We start from the raw sequence: 19,148 nt of genomic DNA on the forward strand, positions 1-19,148 counted from the left end.
ATCTTGAGGAGGACACATATTTCCCCGTTGCCTTTGTTCTCTTTCATGTCTTCGCTCCTTCGTACGGGAACAAAAGCACCCTGCTCGACCAAGGCACACGGGGAGTACCATGCCTATATCCCTTTTCAACCCAGTAACACCAATAACTATAGTTTAAAAGTTATAGTGGGTGCCTAATAAGAGGTGATATTATAGCAATAATAGTAAAACCTCTGGGTTCTATATACATTAAAGAATAATTTCCATTTCCAAAACGAATGATGGCCTGACCCTTGTAAAGACGGCATTGCTCATTAATGCCACTAGACCATTCAGTTTGCAAGTCTGCCATGGTAAGTATATTTTCTCTCAAATATAAGAAAGTTACATTTTCCATAAATGATTGCCTATTTTGACTATAAAGTTTCTGCTTCAGATACAGATTACGACATTGGTAATTCTGTTTGTTTATCCATTTGGGCACAGAAATTCAATCTCAGATTTCTCTAATGTTAAGATAGAAAAAATATTATAATAGCATAGATCACATGACAAACTTCAACTGTCGTCAACTTTGGCAGTAAACTATCCATTATACTATCCATAAAACAGTCCATCTTTAAAAAATTCCAAAATGTGGTCAATTTATAACAGTTCTGTGGGCATGGATTTTTTTTGGTAAACTATCATCAGTATTAGAAGGAAACAAGAAAAACTCAGCATATCCTTAAGTGGAACACATTAATACACTATATCATTATCTATAAGTATATTTGTCAAATTATGTCAATTTTATGGACTTTTGGGCAACTGTAGAAGAAGTTAGTATTAAATGATTCTATTATTTCTGTATGCTTTACTCATCTTTTTATTTTATTTACATGTGTTCTTGTGGTATTTGGGAAAAGCCAAAGCCAATTGAACCCACACCAGGCAAGAGTTAGTCTTAGGCAAAAAGTTATTATAATATAATAATCTGTTCTAGAACGTCTATTCCTAGGTATAAAGGAAAACTTTAATCAGATAAACTCTCTCATGAGGGACAATGATAAAAGCTGAATAAAATACGACATAACAAAACACTATTTGAAGGCACCCAGGAGCAGCCAAGGCAATTGGATTTGAGTGACCAATCACAGAGAGGTCAGTACACAGGGCAGCCTCCTACAATGAAGAAGTATCCAGCCCAAAATGTCAGTAGTGCTGAGGTTGAGCACCCCTGATGTAGAACAAACCAGAGAATTGCCAAACATATTATAAAGGCGCAGTAAAGGCAAGGTAGTATTATACAAAGTTAAGTATAAACTATTAAGGCAATGTGCTATTACACAAAGACAGAAAAATTAACCGATGAAATAGAGTCCAGAAACCATGTGCATACACAGACCAACTGACTTGTGACAAGGGAAAAACTGCTGTGAGAAAAGAATGGTCTTCTCAACAAACATTTCTGTGACCAATTGGATACCTATATGGCAAAGAAGAATCTTGACCCTATCTTATACCATACACGAAATCAATTGTAGGTAGATTGGAAGCTTCTAGGAGGTAACACAGAAAGTATATCTACAAGAACTTCGAGTAGGAGAAGCTTTTTTAAACAGGATTTAAATCACTGATGACAAAGGAAAAAGATTGATAAATTGGGCATCATTAAAACTAAGAAATTATTTTAATCAAAATATGTTATTAAGAGAATAGAAAAGTGAGTGGGAGAAGACATTTTCAATATAATATATCATATAAAAACTCATATTCAGAGCACATAAAGAACATTTACAAAAAAGTTAGAAGACAGACAACATTATTTAAAATATAGCAATATACTTAACCAGCACATTACAAGATAGACAATAAACATGAAAATGTGCTTAACATCATTAGTTATCAAGGACTGTAAAGTTAAGTCTGTAATGACCTATGTCTACATCAGAATGTCTGACATTGAAAGAACACCTGTTAATAACAAGTACTGGGGAAGACACTGAGCAACTAATCTTACATACACTACTACTGGGACTGTATATTGGCCCAAACAACTTTGGAAAACTTGTTGTCCATTATCTTGTAAAGCTAAACACATGCATATGGTGTGACTCATCAGTTCTACTTCCAGGTATATATCCAATAGAAATATATAGAGTCATGCACAGAAGGATATATTATGTTTTTGACATCTTTATGCATAATAGCTGAAAATTAGAAACCAGTAGTGGTGTAGTCATACAATGGATTGTATGAATGATACAGCCATGGATTAATGAACTATTGATTCACTCTGCAACATTGTTGAATGTCACAAAATGATATTTAAAGAAATAAGTCAGACAAAGGGTACGTACTTAAGAATCCAGTATATGAAATTCAAATCAAGCAAAACCAATTTATGGCAAGATACTTCAAAATAAAACTAAGGTGGGATGTCAACTAGGAAGGAGCAGAAGTGAGCTTTCTAGGATGCTGGCAATATTATATATTTTGATCTGGGTAGAGGTTACATGGGTTTATGCACATGCAAAACTTCATCAAGCTATACACCTAGAATGTTGTTTACTTTATTCCATATGAATTGTACCTCAGTAAAAATGTTTTAAAATGATAATAGCAATGGATCTCCACATAGCAAGTTATAAAGTCATTGAGATTCTTCAACACAGGTCATGTGAGAAAAGAATGAAATGTTATGTCATAATAATTAATACATTATGTTATGAGATTCCTATCAGTCAATTAAAAGAAAATGGAGCTATAAAATTTACATTATTCAATAATTGGAAATAAATTCTTTGGGTGCTAAATTAAAAGTAATATGCCACATCATTCTGGGATACATTCTAGTATTTATTTGCATAATAAACATTGTCACCTACAGTAGTTTCATCACAGATACAAAACTGTAATTATATGATCTTCCTTTAAGGGAAAAACCAAACAAAAACAAAACTGTGGTATAATTTACAACCAACTACCAATGAAACAGGCCACTCTCTTTTCCTTGGTGATTTGTAGACATTTCTGGTGATTCTAACTTGATAACAAGATGAAAAGATAGAGCTGTCTCTGTGTTTCTCAAAGATTTTCTTAAAAATAATGGCCCCATAAAATATTCTGAAAAAAAAAAATGGTCAAATAAGATTAGAAAATGCTTCTTGATTCATCCAAATATTGGACATCCTAGGAGTCATTATGCATAATTAAGGGCCTAAGAAGTCTGACAGTGGTGAAATTAGTGTTCTTAAATCCACTCTAACATGGAACCCTTTTCTCATAAAACGCATTAATATTGTGTGGGAAGTACATGCACTTTGGGAAACAATAACTTAGAGGAATGAGTAAATGAATGCACGTTGCATAGACCAGCTTCAAATATGAGCTGAACAGCATGCAGCTGAAGTTGAATTGTGATGACGGCCCAGAAAAAAGAGATTCAGGGCTACTAACTGGGGGAAAAACATACACTTTGGATATCAGATATATAGATGGCAAGGATAATACTTTACTTTGGAAATTGAGAAATTGATTTCCTCTCCCAAAGAGCTAACTTTGCCATTTCTGCATGCAAATGTGCCCTAAGAGTACCTGCAAACAAAGTTATAATTTTTCCCTGAAACTCATGTTTGGTTCTTTTCAAATGAGTGGTTGTTGCCCTTGAGCTCTGCACATGCTTTATGTCAATCCAGAAATGTGGCAGGTGTTTTTTGTTGTTGTTGTTTTTGTTTTTTTTGTTTTTGAGATGGAATCTTGCTCTGTCACACAGACTGGAGTGCAGTGGCGCGATCTTGGCTCACTGCAAGCTCCACCTTCTGGGTTCACGCCATTCTCCTGCCTCAGCAACCCGAGTAGCTGGGACTACTGGCGCCCGCCACCACGCCCGGCTAATTTTTTGTATTTTTTAATAGAGACGGGGTTTCACCGTGTTAGCCAGGATGGTCTCGATCTCCTGACCTCGTGATCCCCCTGCCTCGGCCTCCCAAAGTGCTGGGATTACAGCCATGAGCCACTGCGCCCGGCCTGTAGCAGGTAATACTGGATAACCAATCAGTCTTGGTAGAACCTCAGTCTAAATGCTCATGACTTTCCAAAGTTTCTGACAAAATGGGTTAGCTGTAGATTGCAAATGAGGACTGAGTATTCAAAAAAAAAAAAAAAAAAAACAGATACTAGGATTTTTCTCAATGTGGGGTCTTTTATTCAACACTGCAAAAAAATCACATTTCAAAGCTCAGTCATGCATATTTGTTAAGAAAAGGAGTGAACTATGTTGTAGTTTTGATTTGGTTTCTAGTTATCAGATAGAGCTGCCCCCAAAAAGCTTGAGAGAACAGAGATGAAAAAGAACATATTCAATATAAATTACCACTTAAGTGTTATCTACTTAATTAAGCTCTGTCATATTTTTCATTGATATTACCTCTTGTCTTTTAAAAAATCATTAAGAGTAACCTTACTGCTTTTGAATTATATTTCAACCTTCAACGGAATCAGACAGAAAATAATGATATGCAACAAAGATTCTAAAATGAGCAAAGAATACACTGCAGGCATATTTTTCTCCTTAAAACTCTAACCCGCTATTGGACTTTCTAGGTTTGGAAACCACTGACTGCTACTGATTATTCATCAGCTTATTGCTTGCAAGCAAATAACAACTTTGTATCATTTGATTACTTTGATGACCTTTTTCTTTCTTTTCCCATTGAGAATATGAATTATTGTGAAGAAAATCTAATCTTTCACTTAAAGGTCAAAAACGCTTCATTTTGACTATAATTTATTTTCAATGAGGTGAAAGAACCATCGTTCATCACTGAGACCATGACAAGTAGAGTTTTTTTTTTTTAACATCTACCAACTCACAACTATTTTTGCAATTTTTACTTAGTGTCTATAGTTCCGTTTAAATATTAAATGTAGTTTCCAACTCAGATATCTCTGTAGTTATAAAGACTGTTTAGTATAACATTCTGCTTTTTTTTTTAAAAGCATGCCTATGTGAAACATTATTGAGTAATGTGCTTTGCTTCCATCCAATAACGTTGTTTTCCTGTCTTTTTCTCCTTTGATTCTGCACCTTTGCCTGCTTTTTGCTCTTACAACTTCATGTTTCAGTCTCCTGTGAGTCCTGGCTTTGAGGTAGGTACTAATGCTACCTGGCACTAGAAATTTGCTTCACTATCTTTTTCAAACCAGCATGTTACGCTGACATCAGACAATTGTCTGTATTGACTTTATGAGAATAATCAGGTCAGAGTTTAGCTCAAAATTCAACACACTGACCCACAGAAAGCCCTCAGGTTTTCCTTGCTTTTGTCCTGTTATGTTTAACTTTTCACAGTCCCAATAAGCCAAAGAGCAATGAAGTCATTAGAGTAATATAATTAGGTTTTTCAGGTCAAATTTTGCCCTGTGATTGCTTGATTTCATAACATTGGTGTTTTTGGTTTTTTTTAATGAAACTGAGCAGACACGTTGAGAATAAAGAAGAATACATCAGCCCTCACTTATGCGATGCTATGTTAAATGAATCTCATGCACATTGGAACTATGTCCTGATCCCGGGTACCACAGAGGCATGCAAAGTGAGGACACCATCCCAGTATACTGCCTAAAGATGGCTGCAACTGCTCGTTTACAGTTCCTGAACTTACCTTTTCTTTTTTTCATATACATATATATATATATATATATATATATATGTATATATATATTTTATTATACTTTAAGTTCTAGGGTACATGTGCCATGTTGAAGTGCTGCACCCATTGAACTTACCTTTTCAATAAAGGATCTTTCCATCCTTTTGTGTTATCACAATCTATTAATTATTTTTTAAAAATGGTATACAAATGGAAATGTCAGTCTCTCAATCTAGACAGAAATTATATATGGAAAAGACACAAATTTCCTTCAAAAAAGGTTTTAGTTAAGCCCTCCTCCAAAATTGGCCTTTTTTCTATCTTAAGCAATGAATGATGTGAACGTGGAGGAGAAGTATTTAGGTCAAGTATTAGAGCATACAACAGTGCTCTTCTTGTGATGGTTTGTTTTGGTCAGTTGACTTGTGAATGTTTACTGTCTTTTATTTCTGTACCTTGGTCAATTGAGAGTTGACATACTGTTATTTTCCCTCGTGGGACTATAAATTTCAAATATTATTATTAGTATCCATTCTAAGATGGTCTTGTTAAGGTAACTCTAACAAAGGAAGCTAATGAAAACACAACCAGAACATGTTCTGGGTTAATTAAGATGGATGAGTCAAGATTTCTGATTCATAAGCTACAGGATGAAGACATCTGCTTCAATAATAGTAAATTCCTATTTTTGGAAAATCATTCTTATTCAAAAAGTGTCCTACTTAGAATAAGGCCAGTGTGAAAGCTAGGTGAGTGTAATTTTTTATAGTCTTGTAAATTTGGTTTGTAATTTAAAATGCCTTCTAGACATAATTTTAAATGTGAATTAGTATCTTTCCTTTCAAATAATCCTTTGGGCATGAAGCCAAAGAAGGACGGGAAACATTTTTCACTTCCTTCTCCCACATTGCAGTCGGGAACAGATTGCATAAAGGAGGACTGAAGAGTAGTCTGATTTTCTGTGCAAGTTGTACAAATTAAAAGCAACCAGGCCTTCACAGGCTAGCTCCTGATGGAAATAAGATGTGTTTTCAGCATGAGCTATTTTTCTTGAACTTTGTTTACGTCTAGTTTGTCAAAAAGATAACAGACTTTTCTGTTTATAAATGTCTTGGAAGAAACTGATGCATAAAATTCGACCAAAATTTCTTCAGAGAAATGTTTTAGTGACAGTTGTGCAAGTAGCAGAATGGTTATAGGAACCTGGCCATTGCTTCATGTTCAGCATGTCCTGGTCAGTTTACACTTTTATCTCTGTAACCCTGAAGTGCACAAGTATGCAAAAATAGATAAATTATCTGCCTTCATGGAGCTTGCATAGGTGAACCATATACCAACATGTAAATAGAGTATATGTCTTTGTATAAGCTTCCTGGTATTATATTACAATGAAATATATTGATTTATGTAACCAATCTCTCCTCCTGTTTCCATTTTAAATTTGAAATAATGCAAAAAATAATTATCTCTGTGTATTTTTTGCATATTTGTAAAAGCACTAGTAAATTCTGAATTAATATTTATTTGGCCAAGCACAGTGGCTCACATCTGTAATCCTAGCACTTTAGGAGGCTGAGACAGGCAGATCACTTGAGGCCAGGAGTTCAAGACCAGCCTGGTCAACATGGTGAAACCCTGCCTCTACTAAAAACACACAAAAATTAGCCAGGCATGGTGGCACGCGCCTGTAATCCCAGCTACTCAGGAAGCTGAGGCATGAGAATTGCTTGAACCCAGGAGGCAGAGATTGCATTGAGCCAAGATCATGCCACTGCACTCCAGTCTGGGTGACAGAATGAGACTCTGTCTCAAAAAAAATAATAAAAATAAAAATTATTTACTGAATTAGTTAGTAGATAACATTATTAGAATCCAAATAGGTTATACTGCTTTTTTTTTTTTTAAAAAAAATAGTTATTCAAAAGTGTAAAAGTTTACATTTTTAACTCTACTGAAAATAGTGTATGAGAGTTTCCATTTCCTTGTACTCTTCCCAACAACAGGTGTTGTCAATATTTTAAAAGGCTTTTCCTCCCTGCTAATTTGAAATATATATATATAAAATCTGTGCCTAACTATGTATTTCTTTATTGGAGAGAATAAAGGCTTTTCATATATTAATTGGCCATTTGTATTTCAGCTAAAGTGAATTGCCTTTCTCTTTTTCCATTGAGTTGCTTATTGGTTGCTTATAGTCTTTATGTATTATGATTGTTATCCTCTATTAATCCGTGATCTGTATGTTTTTTATATCTTTTCCCATATTGATTTTTTTAACATGGAGAAGACATATTTTCATTCATTCTCTTACCGTATAGTGACTTAACCATAAAGAGACATGTTGAAAATAAATCAACATGGCCAGATTAAAGATAATATTTTTGTCAAGCAATTGAGGAGAATGATCTTTTCTTGAGGTAAGAGAACTGAAGTCAAGGTAGAAAATGAAGCAGAATTTAAGATATTGGATGACGTGTGTGACCATAGGATATAATTGATGACACAGCATTTTTTACACTATGGAATTTTTACAAAAAATTAAATAACTTTACTAAAGTTATCTTAAATGTTAAGTGACTTTAAGGAGGTATCTACTAATTTAGCTTTGAAGTTAAGAGGCTCTACAGAGAACTTATTTTTTCTTGGAATTAAATGCTTCTAGCCTAATCTTTTTGGTTATTCTTAACATTCAGGCCACCTTGCAGAAATTATTAGGAAATGAATCGCTCATTCTAAAAGCTTTCTCTGCATTTGACCATTTTATATCCTTTAATTTTATGAAATTTGGACAATATTCAGTTTAACTTTTTATGTGAGGTTGCATATTTTCTAAATAACAATTGGCCATAAACTGCTGTTATTTTCGTACAGGTTTACTGACTCACATGTAATGAAGACATGGATTGTACTAAAATGAGCGCTAGGCTGCATAAGTTCATAGAAAATCTCCCCTCAAAAATGATTCATTTGGTTGCTTTTTTCATTTATTTAAAAAATGAAAACAAGAGAATACCAGCATTGTATTTTCTATCTATAATTAGATATGATCCTGATACATTTTATAATAGTCAAAGTAGTTTCTTTTCAAATAAGCAAATAATGGACAAAAAGCTATTTCTTAACTATGATGATATTTACTGCCCAGATGAACATTTTCCAGAATATTTTTCAATGTAGCAAAAGTCTATTTAGATGTAGAGACTTAAGTCTTGTGTTCTGGAATTCAAGGAATCCTGGTGATTTCTCTGGAATAAAAAGTCGTTTTTCCATTTAAATATGCATCATGACACCCATGTAGTACATTTGCCAGAAATTGCAAGTTTTCCTTTGATGATTGTATAAACTAGTTTTTCAAATTCAAACCTGGGCAGTGTGTACTTTCAGTGAGGAAAGATGTCCAAAAATTTTTTAACCAGAACTTCCCTGCTTCCTGAGACTATGTGCAGTAGTGAGTTTCTAGGGAAAGTGTCCTGCAGTAAAATTAATAAGATTGTGAGGCCTGCTTTGAGTTACTGTTACCTGATTTCCTTCCACAAGTCTGGCTTATCATATATGTCCATTCATAATTCATGCTCTGAACAAAACCTTGCAGATATGTGATTGTAAAATGTGAATACTACTGGAGAGTTCTTCATGAACCCTACTGGGAGGGGGTGGCATCATATACAAATTGCCCCACACTTACTAATATATAGGTCTTAAAAACAATAGGATTTTTAGTAACAGCTCTGAAGGTCCCGTGCAACTCTCAGGCAAGGTACCGTGACCTCCATAGCACTCCTGACAGGACACAAAACAGAGCCTTCCACTGTTAGGAATTACAGGCATTTACTTGTGGGCATCTGTGTCCATCTAATGTTCTAGGCTGGGACAGATTTAAGTTTCTTCTCCCTTAATTACTGACTGCTCATAACTTCTGAACTGCTACCTGAGTAATATGAAAAAAAGGGCCAGGCACGGTGGTTCACGCCTATAATCCCAACAGTTTGGGAGGCCAAGGCGGGTGGATCACCTGAGGTCAGGAGTTCGAGACCAGCCTGGCCAACATGGTGAAACCCCATCTCTACTAAAAACACAAAAAATTAGCTGGGCATGGTGGTGCATGCCTGTAATCCCAGCTAGTTGGAAGGCTGAGGCAGGAGTATCGCTTGAACCTGGGAGGTGGAGGTTGCAGTGAGCAGAGATCACAGCCATTGCACTCCAGCCTGTACAGCAAGAACAAAACTCCATCTCAAAAATACATACATAATAAAATAATAAAAAATATGAAAAAAAGGTTACTTATGTTCACTTCAACAGTTTATGTGTCCTCATGAATGTGCCTACCCAGGAAAAAAAAAAAAGATTTGTATAGAAGAAATAATAATGAGAAGGAGAGAGGAGAGTGGAAGATTGGAATTGGTACTATAAATCAGACTTCTAGAAACTAGAGAAAATTCAGCCTCTGAAATATTTGTGTCTTTTCACAAATATTTAGATACATTATTTTACTCAACCCCTTAGACATAGTATTCTGATCCTTGATTTAATCTAATCAGATGAATTCCTTCTTGCCTTCTCAAAAAGAGTGATGATGTTGCCATTTTAATAATAAATATAGTGAAATGTAAGATGAGACAATGTCAGGGAGTTACAAACAAATATGCTTCTTTCTCTAAATAGCCCAGTTTTTAGTGGTATCTATTTTTGTGTAGCCATGCACTGAAAATATCACTTGAGTGATATAATTTCATTGAGTGAGCGCTTTTCTGTATTTTTAAAACCCAAAGCTCTTTTGGGGGTGTGGGATAGATAGAGGAAAAAAGTCTTTTTTTAAAATCTTTTTTATTTATTATTATTATTATTATACTTTAAGTTTTAAGATACATGTGTCCCTTTTGTCTCTTTCTCTTTTGTAATTAAGTTGCGTTAAAATCTAGTCTCTGGTCTTACCATGTTGTTTCAGAAGCACATGAGCATGTACACACAGATACACACAGAGCTACATGTTTGACATTGAGTGTTATGGGCTAGGATTCTATAATGTACCATTGAAGTAGAAAAATTAAAGAATTGATTGTCCTTATGAAATAGAAAAAATAATAAAAAGTTTAGCTGTAATAGGCATTGGTGAACCCCTTGAAGTAAAAGTTAGAAAAGAATATTAACTGCCTTTCTGTAGAAACTGTAATACACCTTATCTGTTTCCCACATATATTGTAAGGTCTCTAAGTTTCTGTTTTCCTTCTTGCTGTGCAGCTGCAAGGTCACAAAATAGATAAGCATAAGTTACAGGACATGTTTTTCCCAAGATGTAAGCCGAATCTCAAGAATGTTACCTAATGATTAACTGCTTTTGTTCTTGCTTCTGTAAGCCTGATTCCTGCATCACGTAGTTCCTGCCAAAAACTGCTTAAAAGGCAATTGCTTTCTTTGTCTACTGCTCAGTCTTTCAGGACGCGTGTCCACTAAGCCAGTGTACAGCTTAAATAAACTCTCCTGCACCCCTGTTCAGTCTCTCTGGCCCCTTAATTCGCTGCAACATTTCTGGTGCCGAAACCCGGAACTGGAGATGGCAGATTTCTGTTTCCTTTGCCTGTGGGACTGAGGCCCCGGGACAGAGGAGACCTGGGAACCTTGGCGCCAATGGGAGAGCTTCAGCCCAGAAGGGGATAGGCCCTCCCATGTCCCGGTGCCCTTCCAGACAGTGCAACGGAACCAGTAAAGGGGATTCCTGGACGGTATCAGAAGCAGTGTGCAGACATCTGAACCGCAGTAAGGTTTGGACCCTGAGGCAGGACCCATCCCTAAGGACAGAAGGGAAGCCTGATCACCTCCAGGGGAGTGACAACTAATCTGACCCAGAGGGGCTGGGGACAACAAGAGTGGCTCATTGATTTGAATGAAACTCACACGCCAACAGAGACAGGACACAAGAGTGGCTCGCTAAGTCAGTTAGGAAAAGAAAAGCTGGGGGTGGTGAGAGTGGCTTACCACCCCAACTAGGAAACTGGAGGTGGTGAGAGTGGCTCGATACCCCAACCAGGAAAGGAAGCTGGAAGCAGGGAAGTGTGTGAGTGTGTGTGATAAAGATGGTTCCAGAAGGAACCAACATGAGGAGTGACATGTAGAAGGCTACAGGTCTCTTAGTAGAGGCTGTATGCGCTGAGCAAAGTGTTAGACCAACCAGGTCTGATCGGTCTAAAAAGAAAGGAAAAGTGAATGTGCTGTGTCGTTATTGGGAGGAAATGGGAGGAAAATCGTCAAAACCCACTCCATTGGAATGTATATTAAAAAACTTTAAAAAAGGCTTTATGGGAAATTGAAAAGTCAAGTTAACCTCTTCAAATGCTGAAAACCCTGTATGAATTAAAATAACCCTCTTTTAATGTCGAATGGCTAGCCAAAGGCGCTATAAATAAAAACAAAAAACAATTAGCCGTGTATTTAAGGTAATAACCAAAGTCAAAAAACAGTCAAGACATTCAAACCAAATTTTCTTATATTAACTCATAGCTAAATACAGCCCTGTTTAACAGCTTATTACAAAACTCTTGCAGCTCGAGCCAAAAAAAAATCAACTACACTAGCAACTACAAACACAAAGTAAAAACTTCACCAGTAAACACAAAATTAAAAAAAAAAAATCACAAAAACTTGTAACACAAACCAAACCACAAATAAAACCTTCACCTGCAAGCACAGAGGCAAAAGGAAAGCCACAGGAAAAACCGGTTTTGCAAGAACCACTGGAGGGAATAAAGACCCCTCCATACAATCCAATTTACCCCCCTTTACCAAGGATAACTGCCTCTAGAAAGTGAAGCTCAAATAAATACATGCCCCTGGTATCACCTGTGAAGAAACAATCAAAACTGCAAGAAATTAAAATAAATGGCTCAAAAAATCAGGCAGGCCATCTCAAGTCTGGCCATACCAGAGTCATACAAATAACTCTCAAGGAACAAAAGGACCCCCACTAGGACCCAAATAAGGCAGCCCAACTACAGCAGCTGCAGAGATACCAAAAGATACTCCTGCAAAGTTTAAGAAATGGCAAACAAAAAAGCAATCACTATAAAAAAAATCTCAAAGGTGCTTCAGGGTGCAGATAAAAGCCCCAGCCAGGCTGGGCGTGGTGTCTCACACCTGTAATCCCAGCACTTTGGTAGGCGGAGGCAGGTGGATCATGAGGTCAGGAGACAGAGACCATCCTGGCTAACACAGTGAAACCCCATCTCTACTAAAAATACAAAAAATTAGCTGGGCGTGGTGGCGGGCACCTGTAGGCCCAGCTACTCAGGAAGCTGAGGCAGGAGAATGGCGTGAACCCGGGAGGCAGAGCTGGCAGTGAGCCGAGATCATGCCACTACACTCTAGCCTGGGTGACAGAGCGAGACTCTGTCTCAAAAAAAAAGAAAGCCCCAGCTTGCTTTTATAAAAGACTTTGTGAGGCCAGCGCATGGTAAACACAGCATTTATAAGGCAGGCCCAGGGAAAATGGTTAAACTTGCTCATGTCCCAGTTCAAACCTGGAAAAAATAGCCTCCAGATTCACTTTTTAGTGAATGGTTCTCATCTTTCAATAATTTCAAGACTCTAATAAAAAGCTTTATAGTTATAGTTAAAAGATGTCTAATTCTCCCTTGCCTCCTGCCTCTATTAATCAAAAGTATCCAGTCAACTGTAGAGGCAATGGAAACAAAGCATACTACTACTCAAATCATGGCCTTAACCAAGTACCAGGCCTTGCCTCAAAAAAATATGTACCTACTCAAAAAAAAAAAAAAAAACAAAAACAAAAATTGTGGTGCTCTTTATTAAACATCATTTATACAGAGCACCAAAGGGGGGATTGAAGTAGAAAAGTTAAAGAATTGATTGTCCTTGTGAAACAGAAAAAATAATAAAAGTTTAGCTGTAAGGCATTGGTGAACCCCCTTGAAGTAAAAGTTAAAAAAGAATGTTAACTGCCTTTCTGTAGAAAGTGTAAGACATTAATTAACCTTATCTCTTTCCCACGTATTTTGTAAGGTCTGTAAGTTTCTGTTTTTCTTCTTGTAGTGCAGCTGCAAGATCACAAAATAGATGAGCATAAGTTATAGGACATGTTTTTCCCAAGATGTAAGCTGAATCTCAAGAATGTTACCTAATGATTAATTGCTTTTGTTCTCGCTTCTGTAAGCCTGATTCCTGCAACACGTAGCTCCCACCATAAACTGCTTAAAAGGCACCTGCTTTCTTTGTCTAGTGCGTAGTCTTTCAGGACACATGTCCGCTAAGCCAGTGTACACCTCAAATAAACTCTCCTGCACCCCTATTTGGTCTCTCCAGCCACTTATTTCCTGCAACACTATAAAGTTATCCTTATGGGCCATTTTTGAAGGGAGAGGCTCTCACCTTTGTGGCCCAGGACTGTGTTTATGGCATACTTCCCAGCTGCTTGGTGTCTCCAAGGCAGTAGTAATCAATACCACAGTCTTTTTCCAGACTATTTCATTCAGCTTTCCAGTGAGACCATAAACCCAGGCCAGGTCCCTGTCTATTCAGGCAAGGTCAAATACTATGGGAATATTTACCTCTAAAATTACTGTCCTTGGTTTTCCCACATAATCTGTTACCCTCCATTTCACTTTCTGACACTTTAAGCCCCAAAGTAGAAGTTGTTGACATGCAGTTATTTTCTTCCTCAATGGAAACGTACATGTAATTTGCAACAATTTTTGAACAGTTCTGGTGCTTTCCCTGCAATGGGTAGATCACTTAAGAAAATATCAAGGTTCCTTTACCCTTCATTTTGGTTTACTTGAAAAAAGTGAGGCAATATAAAAGTTAATGTAACTTCCACAATTACTTTAGCACTCAGCAAATCTAGATCACCTTATATTTTAATAAGAGATTATATATGTTATTACTTTGAAAGCTTTCACAAATTGCTGTAAACATTAAGAAATGGATTCTCCACAGTATAACACAGTATCTGTCACCACTAAGCAGTGGGCACAGATTTTTTTTGCTTGCCCTGTAGCCACCCTTTCACTGTTATGAAAAGGTGTTGATTAGCTTTTATTTATGCTATATATTTAGGATATTGGACAGGTAGCTCAAGGGATAGAGAATCTGAATACCACCAAACAACCTGAAACTCAGCAAACACCCTACTCTCTACTGCCTGAATTATAGAGCCTGGAAACGTGTGTTCGTATATGGACTCCATTTCTTAAGGGTTTTCATATTTTTCTGTTGTCAAAGAGCTCTGTGCTGGAAAATCCCCGCTCCTGTGTGAGAGGTCATATATTGATGTAGGTGTTGTTGCAGATGACTGTGTGGGGTTTTTTTCTGTTTTTTTGTTTTTTTGTTTGTTTTTTGCTTCAGAAAGTAGCCTCGGACTGAGTATTCACCATGATGTTTTCCTAACAGCAGGTTAGGTCATCATCTCTAAGTGAGACAGATGGTTTCGAAGTATAAAAAAGAAATCTCTGGACAGTCTGCAGATTGATAGGACTGAATTGTCCTGAAAAAAATTTATCCATCTATCTATCTATCTATCTATCTATCTATCTATCTATCTATCATCTATCTAATTTTTGTGGGTACATAGTAGGTATATTTTTGGGTTACATGAGATGTTTTCATACAGGCATGCAGTGTTTAATAATCACATCAGGGTAAATGGGGTATCCATTCACTTCAAGGATTTATCCTTTGTGTTACAGACAATCCAGTTATACTCTTCTAGTTATTTAAAAATACACAGTTAAATTATTTTTAACTGTAGTCACCCTGTTGTGATAGCAAATACTTGGTCTTATTCACTGTACTATTTTTTTTTTGCACCTATTAACCATCCTTCCTTCCTCCCCACCCCACACCCAAACAAAATTTTAATTACTAATACTACTGAACATAGCCATGGTATGGCAAGACTCACCTTGGGGTCCATGCAAATGTCTTTTCTTCAGGAAACCCCCTTTCTGAATGACCCCTTGCCTCCACCATGAATATGGTTTATCTTTCCTTTGAACTTTCATATATATATTAGCACTTATTCTCTGTGACACAGTATTCCAGAAATTGGTGATACAATAATGAACAAAATAATAAAGATGCTGCCCTCCTGGAACATATATTCTGTTGAAAGGAGACAATAAAATTCCAGTAAATAAATAGGCAAATAATATAGTTGCATGCTGCATTAATGACTTTGGAGGAGACAGGATGATATGAGAGTGTAATAGAGTATGGAGTGGGGGTAAGCAATAAGTTAGGTGGTGTGGAGGCCTCTCAGAGAAGGGGGCATGGGAACTGAAATCTGAAGAATAAGGAGGAAACCATCTATGAAGAAAGGGAAAGAGTAAATATAAAGGTCAACAATAATAACAGTTATGCTGTGTCTAGGACTCTACTGACTAGTAAACTAATTGGGCACAGAGTATGTTATTTCCTCATATTTATATGTCCTGAAGCATCTGAATTGAGCTTTCAGGTAAAATTTGCCCCGGGAAACACTTGCTAAATTAGATAGATCCATCTCGATGGCAGTAGGAGAGAACTGTCTTAAGCTGTTACTCTGCACTGTTCTTTGAATGATAGTCCAAAACGTTAGATCTTGAAACTTCTGGAATAAAAGATTAACATTTTCTTGCATCTGTTTTTGCATAGTTATGCTAGTATCTTTTAAGCATAGTAACATCTGAATAGGAAAGTAGGCAGCCAACTGAGTGATGTTTATGCAATAGCAGCTGTTTATTCCACTAGTTATTGTGTTCTGGAAAACATGCATGACTCAGGTCCTATCATCTAAGCACAGACAAGCTGGTTAGAAATCTCTTCTGTAGGTCAAGGTTAAGGGGTTCATGATATCCTGCATATCATTTTTGGCACATAAAACTCACTACTATTTGATTATTCTTGTTGTCTTATTGCCTCTTATGTCGTCCTTATTGACTGAGAGGAATAAAATACTTGCTGTTTTCTATATTAGCATAAAATCAAGGAATGTGAGAGCTGGGGAGAATCTCAGGAGAAAGGAATCATTGTTATCTGGAGCAAAACTACCTGAATTCATAGTTCTGCTACTTACAAGTTGTGTGATCTTGGGAAAATGATTTAATCTCTCAGTAACTCAGTTTCTTTAGGTGTAACATGGAGGTATAAATAAATGAAATCCACGTAAAGTGCTATGAAAATAGTTGTATAAAATGTATAAATAGTTGTACAAAATGTGTAGTTTATTTATACCTGAGGTATAAATAAATGAAATCTATGTAAAGTGCTATGAAAATAGTTGTATAAAATGTATAAATAGTTGTATAAAATGTATAGTTTATTTATACATGAGGTATAAATAAATTAAATCCATGTGAAGTGCTATGAAAATAGTTTGGCATATATAAAGGTCTTCCGCTGAACTAGATAATGATAGAAAACACTTTTTATAACCTCAAAGGTCTCCATTTGAACTAGAGTTAATCCCCAAATAAATTGACTCGCACAGTTTTTAAATTTTTTTTTCAGTTGCTGACATTTAGAACAAGTTATTTTATCACACACCTAGATTCCCTGCTTCTTTTGAAAAACTAAAAGATCCATCAACAATGGGTTTACATGTTCACATGGCAGCTGTTAGAACTAACTGAACTGTAGCCATCCCTTTTACAGTGACACTGTCCTCTCCAAATCACTATAGTCTCAACCATTCCTCATTGCATCCTTGGTGCTGAGGGCCACCCAGTAATATGAACAGCCTATTAAGTGTTTGAGTTTGGTAGCAGAAGAGTTCTGCACAGATTTTCATGTTGAAGTAGGGGCAAGGAGCAGGCCGACAAGTACAGGGCGTTTGCAGTGGAAAATATTCCTTAACCAGGCGTCCCCTCTTAAAACTGAAATCCTGTAAAGCAAGTATGTCAGTGTTACAGTTTATGTAACTTTAAATTGTAAAATCTTTTATTACAGTCTGTATATTAAATACTTCTATTGAAATGTCTCATCCACTAATCCTATGCATTTACTTCTTGAAAACATACACTTATCTCAGGTGAAACTGCTTACTGTTTGTCATGGACTTTGTTCTTCCATAGGAACTTATTATCAAATGATTCAGAAAAATCCATAAAGAGATGTTCGCGTGTATGCTAAAGTATTCTCTTTCTATTTCTCTTTAACTTAAAGGGAGTTTGTCATCCCGAATCCAGACACAGTGAATGGCTTTCAGTGAAATGAATTTTAGTTAACACACTAAAATATTTTAATAATGCACACATTTTCATTTGAACCATTTTTTATTGTCAAGTGACTTTTATCTCAAAGAATTTTATGTTTGATTTTTCACACAAGTGACACTAAACAAACCACAGGTAAAGGCAACTTTTCTTCTGTGTTTTCTAGCTTAACTAATGAAGAGAGTTCATTTTGAACTGCTAGGTGGAATATACCTTGTTGGGAAGTTATTTCAGTCCTGTTAAATGTTTAAAGACATTCTGGCAGTTGGAGTTTCCACAATGTAATCTAAGCAATCATTTCCTGGGAAGGTTCCAAACTTACTGAGTCATTAGTTTAGCACACCAGGTTAAAAAACAAATTCAGTCTCTAGAAGAACAGGATACATTGTCTCTGAGTAGGTGTTCAGTGCACAGAGTTCCAGCTTTGGCAGTAATTTCAAATGAAACACTTGGTATAAGAATGTTAAAGATGCTTTGTGAAACCACAAACTTTAAAAAATTGATCTCCATAATTTTTATTTTGTTTAATCTGTATTCCTGGCTTTAAAATACAACTTTCATCATTATGTTCTCATATTATCTCCCATGCATGATGTGTTAACTCTTACACTTCACACTTCTAACACAAAAAATACCTTTATGTTTGTCATTATATACAATTTGCCAAATCAAATCATTTATATGCATCTATCTCAATACCATATTTTACAGTGATGTCAATTCTTACAAAAGTTCCACACCTGTAAGTTGATCCAGACTCCTCCAATTCATAGAACATATGGCTAATATAAAAATATAAAAATTTTAAAAATACATTCTCTTATATGTTTCCCATAGTTATAAAAAATGAAATTTTAAACGTTCTCTTTAAGTTTTGAGCCATTTTTTTCTCTGAACATATTAATGAAGCAGAATAAAACAGACTTTCCAAAGCATTTCAACTTTCCCTCCTCTTCTCATTAAAAAAAAAAAAAAAATCAGTCTGGAGATTTTTCAGGTTCACAAAATACATGGGGCCAAATTGGAATAGAAACTAACAGTGAAAATTTAAACACCATTTAGTTAACCTAATAAACCCAGTAAAACCTTCAATAGTGTTGATAATATGTGCACTGTTTATTTGCCTCCAACTTTATATTTCTGTATTAAAACCACTTTTTTAAAAGCAAAAACATATTTGAAAGACCTAGAAATCATGTTTAAACATTCTGATCTCCAATTCTCTTTTTTTTAAGATTATACAAGCAAGGTAACTCAAATAGAAATGGGGAAAGCAAGTAAATTATATTAACAGAAATACAGTATTATTTCATATTATTAAGCATCAAAGTAC

At 35.9% G+C, this 19,148-nt stretch overlaps 1 protein-coding gene across 5 annotated transcripts in view; it reads left to right on the plus strand.

Moving 5' to 3' along the window:
• The window catches only part of PRKD1 (protein kinase D1), a 637,423-nt gene that overhangs the window by 557,059 nt on the left and 61,216 nt on the right, over positions 1-19,148 (plus strand). For 3 of the 5 annotated variants that reach the window (XM_063609299.1, XM_063609298.1, XM_055291610.2), the window contains one exon: positions 5,089-5,112. The exons of the other annotated variants lie outside the window; for them this stretch is intronic. In XM_063609299.1, coding sequence (XP_063465369.1) covers positions 5,089-5,112 — 24 coding nt within the window. The remainder of the gene's footprint in view (positions 1-5,088; positions 5,113-19,148) is intronic. 5 annotated transcript variants of the gene reach the window in all.

The sequence above is a fragment of the Symphalangus syndactylus genome, chromosome 9 (assembly GCF_028878055.3).
Source record: "Symphalangus syndactylus isolate Jambi chromosome 9, NHGRI_mSymSyn1-v2.1_pri, whole genome shotgun sequence".
Classification (NCBI taxonomy): domain Eukaryota; kingdom Metazoa; phylum Chordata; class Mammalia; order Primates; family Hylobatidae; genus Symphalangus; species Symphalangus syndactylus.